The sequence below is a fragment of the Phyllobates terribilis genome, unplaced genomic scaffold, assembly GCF_046119375.1.
Source record: "Phyllobates terribilis strain yellow unplaced genomic scaffold, ASM4611937v1 Scaffold_13__5_contigs__length_258822181, whole genome shotgun sequence".
Lineage (NCBI taxonomy): Eukaryota > Metazoa > Chordata > Amphibia > Anura > Dendrobatidae > Phyllobates > Phyllobates terribilis.
In genome coordinates, this window is record NW_027362773.1 from 115,067,385 (window position 1) to 115,089,321 (window position 21,937).

Here is a 21,937-nt window from a genome sequence, read left to right on the forward strand (position 1 = left end):
ATCCCACTTACAGGTGCTGCACCAGTCATATAGAACACCCCAATTTCTCCACGATATAGGGCTTCGACCAGACTCCCTATGTGCTAGATGTAAAACATCCCCGGCTAACATGCTTCATATGATGTGGACCTGCCCTGCTCTGGAAAACTTCTGGAGGGATGTAATAGCGATCATTGATAGAACATACTCAGTCGATTCAGATCCCTCACCATTAGTATGTATACTGGGATATATAGAAGATCTGAGCACTGACGAACATGGCAAAATAGCGGTGGCACACATGTTATACATGGCCAGGAAACTAATAGCCCAACATTGGTTATCAGAGCAGGCGCCCACGGTGACAGAATTTATAAATAAGATTAATTGGTTATTAAATCTGGAAAAAAGTATATATCTGAAAAGGAAGGCCATCTCCAAATTTGAAAAAATATGGGCTCCATGGATTGACGGCTCCGGCCTAGCATCCAGAGAACTGCATAGATTTCGACTTGGCCTGCTATGATTGATGTATAGATTACCTGACAGGTGCAAAATCCTACATTGGGCTGCTTTAGACATGTATATAACTGCTCCAAAGCAAGAGTTAGATACCCCTTAATACAATTGTGACTATTCATACTGTAAGATTGTTAATTTGCTGTGGACAGAACTGTGGAACATTTAACTCAAAATGTTTTGTTTGAAAGGGCGATGTGTTGTGGGGAGAGGGACAGAATAGGGACTGGGTCCCTTCTTTGGTTGGGTTGTTTTATTTGTTTTACTGTTGTGTTACAAAAAAAGTTTTAACAAAAAAAATTTGATTTGAAAAAAGGTCAATCGGGGACTTTATTACTCATTTATTTTAGCATTATAAATTTCCACTGTTGGGATATGGTGCACAAGACCTCTTTTTCTGGCAAATTCTGCCTGGAACTCGCCTGAAAAAGCCCTAAAAGAATGCCAAAAAGAATGAAAATATGCACTGCAATATCAAAACGATTTGTTGTGCATATGTTCTATCTTTTGTCATTTCTTTTAACTGTTTTTCAGGCTAAAAGAAGACCACCAGTTTTCTGGAGGCTTCCACTTGGAATCCACCACTGTGTTATATATGGGAAAAAAGACGACGCAAAAGATGTAGAAGAAGACGCTTCAGGAATAACGCCGCCAATGTTTTCCTGAATCATCTTCCTCTTCAAAAATGATGCTGGTACACAGGCATCTAAAAGACTCCATGTGCACATATCCTAGCAAAGGCAGCCCAGTTACAGGGGAAACCTGGTCCCATCGGGGCTTGCGTCCGATCCCCCCCACAAAACGGGATTCGGTCGTATGCGCCAGTGGGGCCATTGACTATTATGGTACCGACAGAGTCAATGTATGCTATGACGTTCAGCATTTTCTGATATATGCGCCTACTGGAGGCGGACACCCAAACGTGGTCTAACACGTCTTAGTGTCCACCTCCAGTAGGCGCCCGAAAATGATGCACATCAGAGCACACGGTGACCCCTTCTGCACTATTAAAGTCAATGGCCCCATTGGCGCATATGACTGAATCCCGCTTTGCAGGGGGTTCAGACATGGGTTGGAACAATCAAAGGAAAAGTATAATAGAAACATGTGCCCCACTTCTGTATTTATCACCCACTCCTGGTTTTGGCTTACAAATACTGATGTGCAATACTGACCAAATACTGAATGTGTGAACATGGCCTTACCGGTATTATACAGTCGTGTGAAGGGTGACTAAAGGGATAGATATTGGTGACCTGCTGGGACCACCTGCCTAGAGCACTTCACAAGAGTCTGTCCATGGCAGTAATATCTTATTCATTTGAAAAGTCTTATTCTTTTAGTAAAATGGAAAATGTTAAGAGCATTGAGTGATAGTTACAGATTAGCTTGTAGCGTTTAATAGGTATTTTTTTTTTGTTGCAGGCATTTAATCGCGGTAAGCGTGAAGGAGTCTTTCTAAAAAGTGTGGATAATGCTCCCTTGGCTAAAAGGCGCAAATTGAAGCAGTGCAGTACAGGAGGTGATGCACGCAGTGGATCCTCCTCTTCTTCTTCATCATCATCCTCATCTGCTACCAATGCGGCTCGATCCCCCAAATCCAGAGCACCCCCACAAAGTCACAGGCCTGCAAATTCATAACTATTTGCTTTATTTAGATTACACTACAGGCCCGGGTATCGTGTGCAAAAGGAGGACCAAAAAAAAGGAGCACCTTCTGTCCTTTAATTGTGTACCGTATTTGCTTCATGTGTGAGAGCAGTGTGCGGAGCTCGGAGGTAGCGGCAGTATCACTGCCCTGTGCACTTTTGTATATTGAGTTTGTATATAGTAAGGACATAGATACTAGCCATTTTCCACGTATCAGTGACTGTACGTCTTCCCTCCCGGTCTAAATGTGCTAATGCTGGGAAGGTTTTAGGATATGACCGATGGGTCCCTGCACCGGAAATTACTGTTTTCTTCGGTGTTCCAGTTTGACGTCCCTTTTTTTTCCCTTTTATAAATATGTGTATATACAGTATATCTATATATATGTTTTTAACAATGAGATTTTATTAACAAGCTTGCATTCAAGCTTTTTAAGGGCCTCGTGTGCTTTGATACCAGATAACTTCATCTGTGTATGAGTTTGTGTTCCCGTCCATATATAATATTTTTTTATATAAATATATATATTGCCAAAAACTGGAATAATTTCTGGAGGAAGGTAGACTTTTTCAACTTCAGTTAGCGGAAATAAATTCCCATTTCTGTTTTTTTTTTGTTTTTTTTTGGGGGGTTGTTTGAGATTTCTACCATGAACAAAACTGCAAAAGAGAAGTCAGGGCAGATGTGTTCGATTTGCTTACAGAATGATAACCCTATATTAACCGTTGAAACATACATTGTATTAAGTATCTATAAAAAAAAAAACCCTATCTATCCCTATTTGACTGTTGGGACTCCCCAGAAATGTAATCTGCAGCCCCACCATGAATGGAGTAGAGGTGCGCATGGTGGACCTCTGCTCCATTTATGGTCTATGGGACAGTTAGATATAGAGGAGCGCTGCACTCTACTCTTCCGGCAGCCCTGTTCTCTAGATAGCAAGGGATCCTATCAGTTGGACCCCAAGGGGTCAGCAGGTTATCCCCTACCATATGTACTGGGGCCAACTTGTTATTTTGGAAATAACTTTTTAACACCTAAAAATTCAAATATGACTAAGTGATTAGGAGTGTCCCACTACTTCCCACTTTTCTCACACAGACATATACATATAGATAGATATTATGTATGTATAGTCATGGCCAAAATTGTTCCAAAAAATGAAGTATTTCTCCCAGAAAATTATTCCAATTACACGTTTTGTTCTACAAATATTTATTTCCTTTGTGTGTATTGAAACAACACAAAAAAAACAGGAAAAAGGCAGATTGGACATAATTTCACACACAACCCCTAAAATGGGTGGGACAAAGTTGTTGTCACCTTTCCAAAAATGTGGATGAACAACTTTGTTTCAAGCATGTGATGCTTGTTCAAACTCACCTGTGGCAAGTAACAGGTGTGGGCAATATCAAAATCACACCTGAAACCAGATAAAAAGGAGAGAAGTTGATTCAATCTTTGCATTGTGTGTCTGTGTGTGCCACACTAAGCATGGAGAACAGAAAGAGGAGAAGAGAACTGTCTGAGGACTTGAGAACCAAAATTGTTGAAAAATATCTCAAGGTTACAGGTCCATCTCCAGAGATTTTGATGTTCCTTTGTCCACGGTGCGCAACATAATCAAGAAGTTTACAACCCATGGCACTGTAACTGATCTCACTGAACGTAGACGCCAGAGAAAAATTGATGAAATGTTGCAATGCAGGATAGTCGGTTGGTGGATAAGCAGCCCCAATCAAGGTCCAAAGAAATTCAAGCTGTCCTGCTGGCTCAGGGTGCTTCAGTGTCAGTGCGAACTATTCAACGACACTTGAATGAGATTAAACGCTATGGCAGGAGACCCAGAAGGACCCCACTGCTGCCACACAGACATAAAAAAGCAAGACTGCAGTTTGCCAAAATGAACGTGAGTAAGCCAAAATCCTTCTGGGAAAGCATCTTGTGGACAGATCAGAACAAGATAGAGCTTTTTGGTAAAGCCTATCATTCCACTGTTTACCAAAAGCTGAATGAGGCCTACAAAGAAAAGAACACAGTACCTACAGTCAAATATGGTGGAGGTTCAAAGATGTTTTGGGCTTGTTTTGCTGTCTGTGGTACTGGGTGCCTTGACTGTGTTCATGGCATCATAAAATCTGAAGATTACCAAAGAATTATGGGTCGCAATGTAGTGCCAAGTGTCAGAAAGCTGGGTTTGCGTCCTAGGTCATGGGTCTTCCAGCAGGACAATGACCCCAAATATACTTCAAGAAGCACCTAGAAATGGATGGAAACACAGCGCTGGAGAGTTCTGAAGTCGCAGCAATGAGTCCGAATCTAAATCCTATTGAACACCTGAGGAGAGATCTTAAAATTACTGTTGGGAGAAGGAGCCTTCACATATGAGAGACCTGGAGCAGTTTGCAAATGAAGAGGGGTCCAAAATTCCAGCTGAGAGATGTAAGAAGCTTGTTGATGGTTATAGGAAGCGATTGATTGCAGTTATTTATTCCAAAGGGTGTGCAACCAAATATTTTAATTGAGGGTGCCAACAATTTTGTCTGGCCCATTTTTGATGCTTTGTGTAAAGTTATGTCCAATTTGACTTTTGTTCTCTGTTTTATTGTGGTGTTCCAATACACACAGGAAATAAACATTAACAAAACATGTGTAATTGTAATAATTTTCTGGGAGAAATGCTTCATTTTCTGGAACAATTTCAAGGGTGCCAACACTTTTGGCCATGACTGTATGTGACTGAGTCTGATAGCCTATTTTATACAAATCACTGACACGGAGAGGAGTGAAGCGCCCTGCCTGTGTTGAACAAAAGTGAAATTGGAGGAAGTAGTACCAGGAGAGGTGGTCTAATGTCGCACTATTTAAGCAGATTTGAACAATAAAATATATTAGTAAGTTCAACCTGGTAACATTTTATTAAAGACGCTTGTCTCCTGTTCATTCTTCAGGAGCGCACTACTCCTCTGCCTCCCGTCTTCCTGTTTGCCGGGGGGTGGCGGTTTACTTCTGAAGATTGACAGTTCAGTCCAGTGGCGTTCCTGCACCTCTGATCTGAAATGAGCGCTCTCTGCAGCATCGGAAAAGACCAGGGACTCTGAAGCTGCCGGGATCCAGCGATCCGGTCACCTTCACAGCAGGCTGTAAACCCAGGCCCTACCTAGGTTACCGGCCACGCTGAGACTACAGAGGTGGTCAGTATCTTAAGCAAAAAAATTAAAAATCCCTTTGTTCTTAATAGCGGAAAAGATTTTTAATAAGAGGTAGATTGTTTTCACAATCACTTTGCAATTTTACCTATTACGTGAGTTGTCATTATCAATAAAAAATATATTTTTCTGCGGCTGGACTAGCCCTTTAAATGTCTTCATTGTGCTTTGATATGGGGCAAGTTTGATGTGTCTTGGCAGAACACATTGAACCCCCTTTCAGGACCGTGTACTCTGGCCTCCTTCCGACCCATTGGCTCATAAACTTTACTGTGTGATCCCGATCTTACCCAAAACAGAAGTGGAGGGTGATACGTATATACTGTTGCCCCACTGTCACAGAGCCTCAGCAGGCCTTCTCTGTATACAAGCTGTGACTTCTTATTAATTCTGAATTTCTTGTCTATCCGGCTATTTTTTGTGTCGCATGGAGTATGTGTTTTTGCTATACATTTAGGATACTGTTATTTCTACAATTGATGAGCTATGTAGGTATCTTGTGTATACAGAGCAGTCATGAAGCCGCCCGCTGGAAGCTTTGCATCCTTCTATGCAGAGCATTGTTTGCCTGGAGTTGTGTGCAGGCCATTGTATAGGTATATAGAGAATTATCTATCCTCGTATGGTCTATAGCTAGATCTTGTGTTGGTTCATATACATTGTATAAACTGAGCACTTACTAATAGGAAGACACAAATGTATTGTATATAGTAACTTGAAATGTACAGTGTGTGTATTTTTATGCAACGCAGCTTTGCAGGTTATCTATGCTTGGAACATAAAGGTTTACTAATGGGAGGATATCCTTGCTACTGGTAAGCACAGTGACTGTTATCACATCTGGGGCATGGAGTTTGCTCCGTTTTTTCTTAGTATTGTATATGTAGAGCATTGCAGAACACCACCAATATCCATGCTGAGCACTGCAGGAGATCAACCCGCCATATTCAGCCTGCAGGACATTACGTCAGGTGTACGCAGACGTAATTTTGCAGTCTGCAAATCGTATTATTTCTGTCGCCAAGGTTGAAGTTCACACTAGAGTATTTTTAGTCTGCAAAACGTCCCCAATGTTATCCTACATGGGGCTATCCTCCACATGGACCTCACAAAAAAAATTGGGGCTTGCGGTAACCTAGTGCACGTAAATAGTAGGCAACTCCCATACTCGTTCATTATGTGGAAGAGCTCATGGAGCTGCACACAGACCTAGTCATGTCCGCAATTTGCAGACATGATTGGTCCACAATTTGCACACATGACCGGTTCGCAATTTGCACACATGACCGGTCTATCAGCGCTCATCAGAACTTGGGACAAATTCAGACAACCGTGAAGCACGGACCGGACTGGCCATGGGTCTACTGACCTGAACTCAGTTGCCTTGTATAAGGCTGAGGCTGTCAGATCAGGTTAGGAGACCCGTGGCCGGTCTGTGCATCATGGTCCATACATGAACCGCGCTTCAGGGTCGTCTGAATTTGCGTAAGGCTCTGTTTTACATTTTGCTTTTACTTAACATATGACATATGAACGTGAAAGGTAACAGCGCAAACAGTAAACATATTCCTAGGCCCCTTATACCCAGCATATGCCAAAAGAGTGTACTTTTGACATACGCAGAGCTGGCTTGCTTCAGCCCATTTTTTTTTTTACTGCATCATAAATTGTAGTCTCCTACAGCTTCCTATACACCACACGTTTAAAAAAAATAAATAGTTACTGTGAGCTGAACAAGTGTTCTTTTTTTGTTTTTTTACAACTTGAGTCAATGGCTGATTATGCTACCGAACGACTAGACTCTTGCAGATATCACAGGCTTCCATCAGAGGTATGTTTTGGGAAATACTCCAAACTAGAGATGGAAAAAAAAAATACCCTGACCCATATCCGCTGACTTCCTTGGCCAGACCAGAGCAGTGCAAATTTCCTCGGCCGGCATTCGAAAGCCGCCATCCTGCAATCACTATGGCCCTGCAACGGATGGGAAGATGTTGCAAGGCCTCAAGAGTTATCAACACGTTATGATGGTCTTGGGAATCGCATGAGGTGTCCAGGAGGCCGGCATTCAAGTACCGGTCGTGGATGTTCGCACTGCCCTTGTCCAGCTGCCACGGAGTATCAAAGTGGATGCTGGATCAGGAGAGTGAACCCTACCTCTGACAGAAGCCCATTAATCACTTTTTGCCTCTTATCGACCAAAGATATTTAGATCTTAAGGTATTATTTATTATATAGGCAGCATATTATTTTCCTTGCTGCTGCATATATATTGGAGAACAGCAAGCAGGAAGGCAGGGGAGCAGTGTGCTCCTGAAGATCCTCAGATAATCCCTTGAACTAATCTTCTACACTAATTGTTGCTGCTTGCTCATCTGCCAGATTCAGTAAATGTTCTCTAGTCAGTGACTGGAATACATGTCTGATATAATTTATAGTGGATCTGTCTGGCCCCAATAGGCCATGCCCCTTCCCGCTAATTTTCCCCTAATTTTCAGAAAAATGTTGACTTAAAAAATGCTGTCACAAAATCGTTGTGCAGTTGCAAGTTGCAGAAAAATGTGCAGCCTTTATGCACTTGTCTTCTGACATAAACTTATCAATCCCCCCTTATACCGCCCATAAAAAAAGCGGAAGATCTCACTGCAACATTTTCTAGCCAAAGCCGAATCTAGTAGCCATAAATAATGGAGACTGCATCCAGCACTTTCTAATTTAGTTATTGGGGGTGAAAGGTTTTATTCCAGGGTTACCTATGCTTCCAGTAACAACATTTTTTTTTATTTAACACAAGATACACTAAGGAATTCCACATCTATGGGAGACTTCAGAGAAGACTCATTGGTCAATATGGAAGCCCATTTGAATGAAAATTGTGTACTATATGGACACGATGAATGGCAGACCATTCGGATGAGAACACAAAGAGAGGAGAACCCCCGAATGTCAGGTCCAAAAATCAATTAGACATTAGCTATATAAAACACCTTTGACGGAATGGTTATAGTGGTGATACAGACCCCGACCCGCTTCTCGGACAGAGAGTCCACCCCCTGACAAAGGACTCTCCGTCCGAAACGCGCGTCGTGGCTGTGCCGCAATCGCCCTTTTTGGACCCAGCAATCAGGTATGGTCAATTTCCATTTGGCCTCTCTCCCCCCTCTTCCACATTGCATGAGCATTACATAGCTACATTTCACCCTTTCTAATTTTCTAATTTGTACTTTTTTGTGGGAGGGCAGATATAGACCATCATCTATTGTAGATGGTTGTGCATGGTGCCCGGTGACATTGCATTCTATTTACCTAAGCACCCTTCATTCAATTTTTGTCACCGTATGTATCATTCCTACACCATGTATTGCCATCACTTTCATATCTGCTAGATTGGCTTTGACTTACCTGCTGCATTTGTTGTATACCAAGTTTTCTGTGGTCGAATTTTATTATGTTCATTGATTACATTGATGTTACATTTGTATTATTCTGATTGCGGACAATCTTGTGTCTGTATTACCACTATAACCATTCCGTCAATAAAGTTTTTTTTATATAGCTAATGTCTAATTGATTTTTGGACCTGACATTCGGTGGTTCTCCTCTCTTTGTTCCTTCCTACTTAAATAAAAAAATACATTCTTAAAATGTTAATATAAGAAACCCATAAGAAAGGCAGAATACGTGGAAGGCCGCTTTCCTTAAATGCATCATTGCTGCTATTAATTCTACTGAATTCAGTTGTATAAGGAATCGTATTCTGGTTAAAAGCGAGAAGGAATTGTAGCAATGAATATAATCGGCCAAGTTTAACCATAGTACTTTGGGAAAACCTACACTACCGTTCAAAAGTTTGGGGTCACCATGAAAACTCATACTTTTATTTATCAAATGAGTTGCAAAATGATTAGAAAAAATAGTCCAGACATTGACAAGGTTAGAAATAATGATTTTTATTAGAAAGAATAATTTTCTCCTACAAACTTTGCTTTCGTCACAGAATGCTCCTTTGCAGCAATTCCAGCATTGCAGACCTTTGCCTTCTAGCTGTTAATTTGCTGAGGTAATCTTGAGAAATTTCCCCCCATGCTTCCTGAAGCCCCTCCCACAAGTTGGATTGGCTTCATGGGCACTTTTTGCGTACCATACGGTCAAGCTGCTCCCACAACAGCTCAATGGGGTTGAGATCTGGTGACAGCGCTGGCCACTCCATTACAGATAGAATACCAGCCGCCTGCTTCTTCCCTAAATAGTTCATGCATAATTTGGAGGTGTGCTTTGGGTCATTGTCCTGCTGTAGGATGAAATTGGCTCCAATCAACCGCTGTCCACAGGGTATGGCATGGTGTTGCAAAATGGAGTGATAGCCTTCCTTATTCAAAATCCCATTTACCGTGTACAAATCTTTCACTTTACCAGCACCAAAGCAACCCCAGACCATCACATTACCTCCACCATGCTTGACAGATGGCGTCAGGCACTCTTCCAGCATCTTTTCAGTTGTTCTGCTTCTCACAAATGTTCTTCTGTGTGATCCAAATACCTCAAATACCTCAAACTTTGATTCGTCTGTCCATAAAACTTTTTTCCAGTCTTCCTCTGTCCAATGTCTGTGTTCTTTTGCCCATATTAATCTTTTCCTTTTATTAGCCAGTCTCAGATATGGCTTTTTCTTTGCCACTTTGCCCTGAAGGCCAGCATCCCGGAGTCGCCTCTTCACTGTAGACGTTGACACTGGTGTTTTGCGTGTACTATTTAATGAAGCTGCCAATTGAGGAGCTGTGAGGCGTCGATTTCTCAGACTAGAGACTCTAATGTACTTGTTTTGTTGCTCCGTTGTGCAGCGGGGCCTCCCACTTCTCTTTCCACTCTGGTTAGAGCCTGTTTGTGCTCTCCTCTGAAGGTAGTAGTACACACCGTTGTAGGAAATCTTCAGTTTCTTGGCAATTTCTCGCATGGAATAGCCTTCATTTCTTAGAACAAGAATAGACTGTCGAGTTTGACATGAAAGTGCTTTTTCTGGCCATTTTGAGAGTTTCATAGAACAAACAAATGTAATGCTCCAGATTCTCAACTAGCTCAAAGGAAGGTCAATGTTATAGCTTCTCAAATCAGCCAAACCATTTTCAGCTGGGCTAACATACTTGTGCAAGGGTTTTCTAGGGTTTCCTAAACATCCATTAGCCTTCTTACACAGTTAGCAAACACAATGTACCATTAAAACACTGGAGTGGTGGTTGTTGGAAATGGGCCTCTATACACCTATGTAGATATTGCAATAAAAACAAGACGTTTGCAGCTAGAATAGTCATTTACCACATTGACAATGTATAGAGTGTATTTCTGATTCATTTAATGTTAGCTTCATTGAAAAAAAATTAGCTTTTCTTTCAAAAATAATACAATTTCTAAATGATCCCAAACTTTTGAACGGTAGTGTATATTGAAAGAACACAACTATTGTATTTAAATGTTTCAGACTACTTAGTAAATTAGGTGACGTTCTTGGTGCATTAGCCTAGTAAATCTGGTGCAAGCACTTGCGCCAGGTAGAAAACACTCCTTTTATTACTTTGCAAACGGTGTTGCAGATTTAATTAAAATCGGTAATTTTGGCACATGCAACTTGTGAACCATCTTGCATAAATATTTATGGAGCTACAAGCTGCAGATGTGTCTCTCCATATAGATATTTAGTGTGGTATCGGTGATATTGTGTCCTGCATCAGCATAATTTATCTTCCCGCTAGGTAACGTATCACTGTGTCCCTTCCCCCCCCCCCCCCCAAGAAAGTCTTGGTGAGAATTACTAAAGAAAGCTATGGCTACTAATTTGCACTTTCTCAAGCAGAGGCATCTACAAATGGAGCATCTCTCCTATGGGATGTATGCACTAGGTCAGTAAACTATTAAAGGGAATTTGGTATATGGAAATAGTGGTATGGCTGTATAGGCGCTTCTCCCTTAATACAAATGCTACCTTTTTTGTACAGATCCGATGTGCCAGTCAAGAGAAATATAGGGTAGAAACCATGTGCAATTTATGCTGAGAGTGCACTGGGGCGTGTCATTGACCTTGGAAGAAGCAGCCCAAGTGCATTGACACACCCCCAGTGCACTTCCAGACCAATTTGCATATAGTTTTATGCTAAATTTCTCATGGCTGGCACATCTGATTTTTACAAAAAAGTAGCATTTTTATTAAAAAATAACTATAATACACTGCTACTCCAATAAGTGAAAAATGTGCTGACTGGTTCTCATGCTCACCCAAAGCAATACTACCAGATTTAATGCTGTTTTTTGTTTAATCAGTTAATGATGGCTTATAGTTTGCGAAATATTGGAATAAATAAAAAAAGGTAAAGTGTAACTCCGCTGATGAAGTGTCGCTGTGCAATGTATACACAACAAAGACTGTTCCACGCAGGGAGAAGGGAAACTGGTTGCAAGGTATATAGACTAAAGGGCTGACGTAGCTGCCCGTATGCCACCTAGGAAAGTAATACGGCGGTGACTAGTTATATATTTAGAACAAGCTTAAAAAAATGCAATTTTTAAGACTTGAGGTGGTCAAAAACCATGATATAATTTTTGTTAGATAGGCTGCTATCTCTCCCAACTCCACGGACACAGAAGTGCTCAGAAAGGGAGAAAACAAAAGGATCGGCTGTTGAAATTCCAATGATCCGATCATCTCTCTGGGACGGGTCAGAAAATACCCATACACATCAGCTGGTACCACTGGACACAGGTTCCAGACAGACTGCAGATCTCATTACTTAAAAGTATGGTATATGCCTATGATGGTGTTAGTTCAGGTCCCAAGACCTGCAGTCCGGCCGGGTCTTACTAATATAATATGTTCAAGAAAATGCGGTTGCTATTAAGTCATGTGAAATCAAGAGAAGAAGCGGTTAAAAGGGAGTTGCTGTTCGCAATATCCAGCTACAGTCACTTTTAGGCACTTACATGAGGAGCAGACTTGGTGAACACTCACTGAGAGCGATGCCTATATGTGTACAGTCATGAACAAAAGTTTTGAGACTGACACAAAGTTTGGTTTTCATAAAGTTTGTAACTTTAGTGATTTTATTACTTTTAAGGCACAGTCAGACGGCCGTATAACATGGACGACGATCGCATCACAATGCTCGGACTGGCCGGTAGCTCTCCTCACCGGAACGTGACAGCTGCATAGAAATACATGCTGCCACGTTTGGGTCCAGAGAGCTGCCGGCCAGTCCGAGCATTGCGATGCAATCGCCGTCCATGTTATACGGCCGTCTGTCTGCACCCTTTGATATTTCTTTAGTTACATTTCAGAAGTTTTTAAAGTTCTCATTCACAATTTTGCCTAAAAACACTGCCATGAATAAATGGGATCTAAAAGTCCTCCAAGAGCAACTTCTCACAACGATCCTGGAGCCATTTGGAGATGAACAATGTTTCTTCCATCATAATGGAGATCATGTCACAAGGCAAAAGTGATAACTATTGAAATTGAAATTTTTCGGTCCATGGCTAGTAAACTTCCCAGATCTCAATCTCATTGAGAACCTGTGGTCAATCCTCAAAAAGTGGGAGGAAAAACAAAGGACACAAAAATTGTGGTAAACTCCAAGCATTGATTAGTCAGGAATTGGCCCAGAAGCTGATATCCAGCTGCCACGGGGGAAGCGAAGGGTAGAAGTTTAAAAAAAAATTATGGATCAACAATGTAAATATTGAGTCTTTGCCTAAACTTCATGTATTTGTCAATAAAAGTTTCAAAAGTTCTGAAATGTAACCATAAAGATATCTGGCTAAAAGATCTAAAAACACTGAAGCAGAAAACTCTAAAAACCAAAGTTTTTATCAGTCTCCACTGTAGATGAACATTGTATCAGCAGTCAGTTTGCTTTGCCCTACATTCATTTTTCTTGGCTGATCGCTAACAATCCAGCGGTAACATTTACCTTTAGTGACTGCAGATACATTTTGAAGTGTTGGGTTATTTCCAGTTTTTTTTACATCAGACTGAACTCTGCAGGAAATGTAACGGTTGAGAGATGATAGGTACAATATGATGGTTGTAATATGCCGCCGTTGGCTTAGGTGGGCATCTCTTGAAGGTAATCGGCAATGTCTTATTGACCGGTTCAGATTTTCATCGCTCTGGTCACCTAACATGCTAAATCATGGACATTAGCCAATATATCATAAAGCATTGTGCAATCAACTTGGAGCCAGAATGTATTATTTAAGATGTCTTGTTTTTAAGAAATAAACATATTTTTTTTCCACAATGAAAGTGATCTGATCTTGTTTTCTTATTTTTGCCGGAGACAGCATTGGCAAAATCAACAAATTTTGCTCTTCCTCTACAAACGAGCCTACAGGCTTAGTGATGCAGCATATTCGGCAAATAACCTAAAGGTGTTGTCCAACCATTACATATCACATCCACTGTATAGATCATAAAAAATTGGTAATTTTTGCCTGATACATGATATATTAACCCCTTCCCGCCATTGCCAGTTTTTCATTTTTTGCACTTTCATTTTTTCCCCAGTTCTTCTGGCCGATAAAAAGTGAAGTCTCATCACCTTAAAAATGGGAAAAACCTCAAGTTTATGACATGTAATGATCCTAATCTGCAATTTTCAGTTTATGTTCAGTTCTGCTGCTTTATTTCATTCTACGTCTTAGGCTCCATTCACACATCCGTGTGTCGCAGTCCATGATTCACCTTACGGGTGCGGGTCTTCTAACCCAAACTCAACAGCCTCATAGACATATAAGGCTGTCAAGTTCGGATCAAGTGCATTATGACCCATACTCAGCCGCGACACACAGATGTGTGAATCTGGCCTTACTAAAATGCATGTATTTGGGTCTAAAAATATTTTTTTTGCAATTGGATTTAATGAAAAATTTTGCACAGGTTCAACATTATGCAGTTATTATGCATTATACAGTCTGTAGTCAAATCAAAAAGAGGAGCTCTGAAAAAGACAGATAAGAGTACCAAATTCCCTATCAGACTATCATTGTTGGCTGACTGAAGGATTCTCCGTTAACTCACTCTACAGTCAGGAATAGACAGTGCAAAAAAAAAAGGCTATAGCAAAATTTTTAACGTAACCCAATTGCAAAAAAATATTTTTAGCCAAAAATACATGCATTTAATAAAAAACAATGCCCTGAAAAGTGGACAACCCCTTTTAAATGCACGTGTTTTGGCCTAAAAAATATTCTTGCATTTCAGTTTTATTTTAAAAAAATTGGACAGTTCGGCTTTTTACAGGCTCTTTGTTTCCTTGCAACTCATACTGAAGGCGATTTTGTAATTCATTTTTCTTCGCTCCTCTCAGCTAATTTATAACCACAAAGTCCAGCATAACTTTGCTGTATTCCTAAATCACAAAGAGGAGCTCAGAAAAAGACAGATCTAAGAGAACTAAGCTCCCTATCAGACTATCATTGTTAGCTGGCTGAAGGATTCTCAGTTAACTCCCTACACAGTCAGGAATAGACAAAAGGCTATAGCAAAATTTAATGTAGCCCAATTGCAAAAAAAATATTTTTAGCCCAAAATACATGCATTTAAATAAAATAAAATAAAATAAATGCCCCGAAAGATGGACAACCCCTTTTACATTAAATTTTTCTTGCATTTGAGTTTTATTAAAAAAATGTGGACAGTTCAGCTTTTTACAAGGCTTTTTATTTCCTTGCACATTTCTTGCACCTGAATGAGTTGAATATCAGCGAGCTCATACTGAAGGTGATTTTGTAATTAATTTTTCTGAGTTCCTCTCAGCTAATTTATAACCACAAACTTCAGCATAACTTTCTTGTAGTCCTAAATCGGCAAGAGGATCTTGGAAAAAGACAGATAAATGGGTCACAAACTTTAGCGTCAGCTGACTGATTCTTAGTTAACTCATTTTGCAGCCAATAGCAGAGAATGTAACATAGACACTATTCAAATAAACATGTGCAAAATTTTTAATGACACCCAAATGCAAAAATTATTTTTAGTTCAAAATACATGCGCTTAGTAAAAAATAAATATGGCCCCACCCTCCGCAAGATGTCCACATCCTTTATTCCGGTAATCAATCTTATATGGTTTTGTGAAATACATCATGACTGATGAAAAGGGGCAGATTGGGAAATATTTACAATTACTTGTCTCAATAATAATTATTTTCGCTTTGTCATGATTATGCATATAGAATTCAGATGTGAGACTGCAGTTTTTATACTTGCCACTAGATGGCAGAATGTTTGCAATACACTTCTGACTGGTATACAAGGTTTAGCTGCCAGTTTCTTGCTGCTGGCAGTGATGTCAGTAGGAACATCTCTACAATTACTAACGACTGGGCTTTTTCGGTGAATTTACAGATATAAGTTTGTTGCCATATTTTTTTTCTATGGCAGATTTTGTATTTTTTCAGCCACTGCCATGTGATCAGATTCATGGCTCATTAAGAGAAGGTTCTGATACCTATATTGTAACAAACCATGCATCTGTGTGATCAGCATAGGACCAGATTTCCATAGTCTGCATGTGCACAATATGATCAGTACATAGAACCATTCCATTAAAAGGACCGGTCATCAGGTTGTCCCCATATAATCTAAAAGGACCACATTTAAGCTCTCTTACACTTCACTCCAGCAATCTGACTTCCTGCAGATCCATGAAAATATCTTTAATAATTCTCCTAAGCTTATTGACGGAGTCCGGTCTGATGGGTGTCGCTGGTCTGTGAGTCCCTATTCTGTGCTCAGCACCTCTTCTTTTCCCATAATCACCGGCCCTCCTGTTTTGATGGACATGGATGATGTCTCCTGCGTCATCCACCCAGAGCTGCAAATCTCGAGCGCAGGGACGTTTCACTCTGCCTTCCTGAGGGCAGAGCAAAGTCCTGTAAAGTGGATGGGTTGGTGCCGGCTGCACTGCACGTGCGCATTACATGACTTTGGTGTGCCATCAGGAAGGCAGAGCGAAACGCTGCTGTGCATCAACTGCACAGGCTCGAGATTTGCAGCACTAGGTGGATGACCTGGGGACATCATCCATGTCTACCAAGACAGGTGGGCCAGCGATTGCGGAGAAAGAGGAAGGGCCGAGCACAGACCAGCGAAATCCATTGGACCAGACCGCGCTGATTAGCATATGGCCCATCAGACCGCGTTGATTAGCGTATGGCCCATCGGACCTCGTTGATTAGCGTATGGCCCATTGGACCGGACCGCATTGATTAGTGTATGGCCCATCGGACCTCGTTGATTAGCGTATGGCCCATTGGACCGGACCGCATTGATTAGTGTATGGCCCATCGGACCTCGTTGATTAGCGTATGGCCCATTGGACCGGACCGCGTTGATTAGCGTATGTCCCATTGGACCGGACCGCGTTGATTAGTGTATGGCCCATCAGACCGTGCTGTTAGCATATGGCCCATTCGGACCGGACCGCGTTGATTAGCGTATGGCCCATCAGACTGGATTGCGTTGATTAGCATATGGCCCATCGGACCGGACCACGCTGTTAGAATATGGGCCATCGGACAGGACCGTGCTGTTAGCGTAAGGCTCATCAGACCGGACCGCAATGATTAATGTATGGCCCATCGGACCTCGTTGATTAGCATATGGCCCATTGATTAGCGTATTGCTCATCGGACCGGACCGCGCTGAGTAGGATATGGCCCATAGGACCGGACCACGCTGATTAGCATATGACCCACCAGACCGTGCTGTTAGCGTATGGCCCGTTGTACCGGACCACGCTGAGTAGGATATGGCCCATAGGACCGGACCACGCTGATTAGCATATGACCCACCAGACCGTGCTGTTAGCGTATGGCCCGTTGTACCGGACCACGCTGAGTAGCGTGTGGTGCGGGAAAATTATAAAAAGCATTTTCATGGAGATATGTGCTTATGCACAGATCGCTGGGTGATGTGTAAGAAGGCTTAAAGGGGTTCTCCATTACTCGGACAACCCTTTCTCAATCCCTATTTTCCCCCTCGTAAAATAACACCTATACTCACCTCCGGTGCCGCAACTGTTCCAGGAGGTTCGGCACTGGCTCTCTCGGGGATCGCAATCCCTGTGGCCAATCAGCTCTAGCTTCACTCTCCCCTCCTTAGGACAACTCACATCAGGAGGAAGTGAGATCATGTAAGTACTGTGCTCCTTGCCTAAGAGATTGGCCACCACTGATAAGACTGCAGAGGTGGCCGGTCACCCAGGCATCAAGCAGTAAAAAAAAACGTTGTTCTTGAGAACAAAGAGGATTTTGAATAACAAGTAAATTGCACAGTTGCTTGTTTTTATGAGCACTTTGCAAATTCACCCATTTAAAATGATGAGAAAAACACTTTAGCCCCAGTCGGTGATCTTGCATAGTTTGGAGGAGAAGAATTTCAACATGACTGATGAAAAGGGCAGATGGTTACTAGGAAGTATTCACAACCATTTTACATGGTAATATGCATTTGTTTTTAATTTTGCTTTGTCATGATTATGCATTTAAAATTTGTGTATGAAGTTCTTCTACTTGCCACTAGATGGCAGAATGGTAGGAATACGCCACTGCCTGGTAAAGCAGGTTCCCAGGTGCCAGTGTGTCGCTGCTGGCACTGAGTCCAGGGATGTTAGAAGATCCCTATAATTACTAAAGCAGGATTCACGGTAACTGCAGGAAAAAGTACCGAAAGTTTGTAATTAAAATCATGCGCTTTTCCGTGTTGAATAAGTATATTGACATTTTTTTCTGCGAAGGTGTAAAAAAATCGACGTGGAGATCTGTCTTGGTCATACGATCATAGCTCAGTACAAGAGTGACATAGCACCTAGCGAACTTGGGTCGCATGATAGGTGTTGCAACAAGACTGGGTACTGGAGCTACTTTAGACTCACAATGGTGGCTCCTATCTTTTGTATTAAAGCATCTAATGAGCGTGTGCAAAGGTCATAGTGAAGGCGGGGGATTTGTTACATTGCCTATTGTGATCCTATTTTATCAGCTGTGTATAGAAGTGTTACCTATCATATGTAATCCTACCTCTGATGATAATGAGCCTGCTGAAAAGATGGGCAGTAGGAGTGTAGAAAAAAAATTGACCAGTGTGAAAATTGCTATTTTTTTTAAATAAAGGTCATGATATGAAAGAAAGGAAAAACATTGCCACAAATGTTTTTAGAATATATGTAACACAAAAAAATGATTTAAACGGAATCTGTCAGCAGGATTTCATCCCCCAAATTATTTATATGCACATGCAGCTCTTTCAAAAACAAGCCCAGCAATAACCTTTTACATGGCCGGTCCATTCCTCTGTTACTGAGAAATCAGCTTTTGAATAAATATGCAAATGAGACTGAAGAGCTATGATAGAGCTGGAGTGACAGAGGCTTAAGATCTATTTCCTGTGCAGCGCTGCCGCCTCCTCCTGCTTGACTGACAGCCTCTATGCTGTGTGACTTTGGGCAAAGGAGCCATCAGTTAGGCAGGGGGAGGTGACGCTGGGTGTGGAATAGAGCTGGAGTGACAGAGGCTTCAGAACTACAATATTCATTTGTATATGAATTTTAACACATATTTCTCAGTAAAAGAGGAACGGAACAGCCCTGTAAAGGTAATACTAGAATAGGTATCTGTATAGGAACCAGAAGACCCTGGTGAACTTTGATACAGACCCACGTCAATGACCCGTATTCTGATGGAAAGAGAAATTACACATATAGACGTCACCGACCATTGGGGAAGTACAATATTGCTGAGGAGTCATGTGCTCTTCTGTGTGCGAAGCAAAATGCTGATCATTTCTTTTTACTGGTTTCAGGCTATAGCACTTTTTTTTTTTTATCAAGCATCTCTTTTTTTTATTGCTTCACTTTAAATACATATTTGCAAAGAGGTTTAATTCATTACATCAAAAAAGAGCACCAGTGTGCAAGAAAGGCACCTACAGTACTACTATACAAACAACATCTGTATTGATACATTATTGACTTATTAACAAAACCACAAGGTTTATTTAAAAAAAAGAAAAGTCTTTGTGGATAAATAGGTTCCCACACGTTTCGCTGATCTAAACCAGCTTCCTCAGGGGATGGTCACCATCTTTGGAATTTTTCATGGCATATATATATAAAGATTTATTCTCTGGAGTTACTTGGATGCCCTTTTAGGACGTCTCAAGGGTGAGATTATGTTTGAGGATTGTCTTATTTGACTGTGTTGTCGTCCCATTTATACCATAGCTGTCCTTGTGGTAGCAGGCTGACTTACCATGAGTCATGGCTAAGGCTTGTTATATACATTAATTATATTTAATGTCTGTTTTTGTTCATAAGTCACTTATTGATCACCAGATAATACTTTCTATATTTGGAGGTGCCTTTGGTGCATACTGGGGCACTGATGCTGCCGTGTATCACCACAAAACAGAAAATCTTTTTTTGGGGGGTTTTTACTTTTTTTTTTTTATCTTGGCAGATTCCATATGCCTTTGTATTAATAGCAGACCCCCTTATAAAATAATGTCATAAGAATGACTGAACAAATCAGAAAGACAGCTACTATGTTGAAAAACCAGTGCTGCATTGGGTATTTAACGAAGCTAATAACATATCACATTGATGACGTCCATATGTTCTGAAAGCCGCCTGCAGCATTTCAGATAAAACAGTTTAAAATGAGCCAAGAACAGAGAGAAGTGAAGGGAGTGGCTTGATTTACAGGTCCCTTCCTATAGAGCCCTTTTAATCATTGCACCTTCCTGACCAGGCCAATTTTTACAATTCTGACCACCGTCAATTTATGATAACTCTGGAACGCTTCAACGGTCCCCACTAATTCTGAGATTGTTTTTTCGTGACATATTGTACTTCATGATAGTAGTAAAATTTCTTCGATGACTCGCGTTTATTTGTGGGAAAAAAACAGAAATTTGGCAAAAATGTTGAAAATTTTGCAATTTTCAAACTTTGAATTCTTATTAATAATATTATAAATAACATTTCCCACATGTCTACTTTACATCAGCACAATTTTTGAAACAAAATTTTATTTTGTTAGGAAGCTATAAGGGTTAAAAGTTGACCAGCGATTTCTCATTTTTCCAACAAAATTTACAAAACCATTTTTTTTAGGGACCGCAAAAAAGTGGTCACTTTGAGGGGTCTATATGGCAGAAAATGTCCAAAAGTGACATCTTAAAAACTGCACCCCTCAAGGTGCTTAAAACCACATTCAAAAACTTTATTAACCCTTCAGGTGCTTCACAGGAACAGAAGCAATGTGGAAGGAAAAAAAAATGAACATTTGACTTTTTTTTTTCACAAATTTTAATTGAGTAGTTTTGTAGTGCAATTTCTTCTGAACATGCCGATACTAGATAGCCGATATATGGGGGAAAACCACTGTTTGGGCGCATGGCAGTGCTCAGAAGGGAAGGAGCGCCATTTGACTTTTTAAATGCAAAATTTGCTGGCATAATTAGCAGATGCCATGTCGCATTTGGGGAGCCCCAGATGTGCCTAAACAGTAGAACACCCCCCCCCCCCCCCCACAATAGACACCATTTTGGAAACTAGACCCCCAAAGAATTTATCTAGACATATGGTGAGCACCTTGAACCCCCAGGTGCTTCATAGAAAATTATAACGTTGAGTTGTGAAAATAAAATAACATTTTTGTGCAAAAAATTTGATTATTTTAGCCCCAAATTTTTTATTTTCACAAGGGTAACAGGAGAAAGTGGACCCCAAAATCTGTTGTACTCAGGAGAAATAGCACGCTGATACCCCATATGTGGGAGAAAACTCAGTGGGTTCAATCTGGGAGTCCTTCCCTTCATAAACCCTAAACTTGTTAGGTGTACCCTGAGGTTCTCACACAGTTTGTACAGCTTAATTCCATACCTGGCCCTCTGTGTGTGAGTGCTTGGTGTAAATTTTTTATTTAGAAAAGAGAGAGATAAAAGAAGAAAAAAAAAAACGACCGGAGGTTGATCACTGATGTGCGTCAGTGATCAGTACTTGACGACTGTAGGATGGACGCATGGATGATTCTTTTTTTCCCCGCGCTGACACTAACATCAGTAAAAAAAAAAACCATAGTAAACAACTATTACTACAGTAGTGCAAAAAGGGGATAGGAAAAAAAAAAAAAAAGTCCTTGCCAAAAATGAGCACGGGTGCTAATCTGTGGTGTATGTCTGATCAGCAGCTTCAGGACTCACACAAGGAGTGGTGCAAGGGGGTGGGGGGGCGGCTAGAAGAGAGGATAGTGAAAAAAAAAAAAGTTGTGGAAAACAGCAAGCACGGACGTTGATCTGTGATTTGCGTCACTGATCAGCACTCAGCCGCTGCAGGAAGCACGAAAAAGAATAGAACTGCCAAAAATTGAGCGATGAGAGAGGGATTGGGGTGGATTAGGAAAGATCAGGCAAGGATCATGGATCAGGAGCTCTTTTTCAGCAGGCGCAGTGACGCACATGCAGCAAGTGTGATGGCACATGCTTCTGTGGCACAAGACTCAGCACGCCGCACAGACGGACAATGACCGACC

The 21,937-nt window shown here is 41.1% G+C and overlaps 1 protein-coding gene across 1 annotated transcript in view; it reads left to right on the forward strand.

The window, feature by feature from the left end:
* Positions 1-8,912, forward strand: part of LOC141173930 (ribosomal protein S6 kinase alpha-4-like) — a 47,828-nt gene extending 38,916 nt beyond the window's left edge. The window contains exon 17 of the mRNA XM_073658479.1: positions 1,924-8,912. Coding sequence (XP_073514580.1) covers positions 1,924-2,139 — 216 coding nt within the window. The 3' untranslated portion in view covers positions 2,140-8,912. The remainder of the gene's footprint in view (positions 1-1,923) is intronic.
* Positions 8,913-21,937: the final 13,025 nt, after the last annotated feature.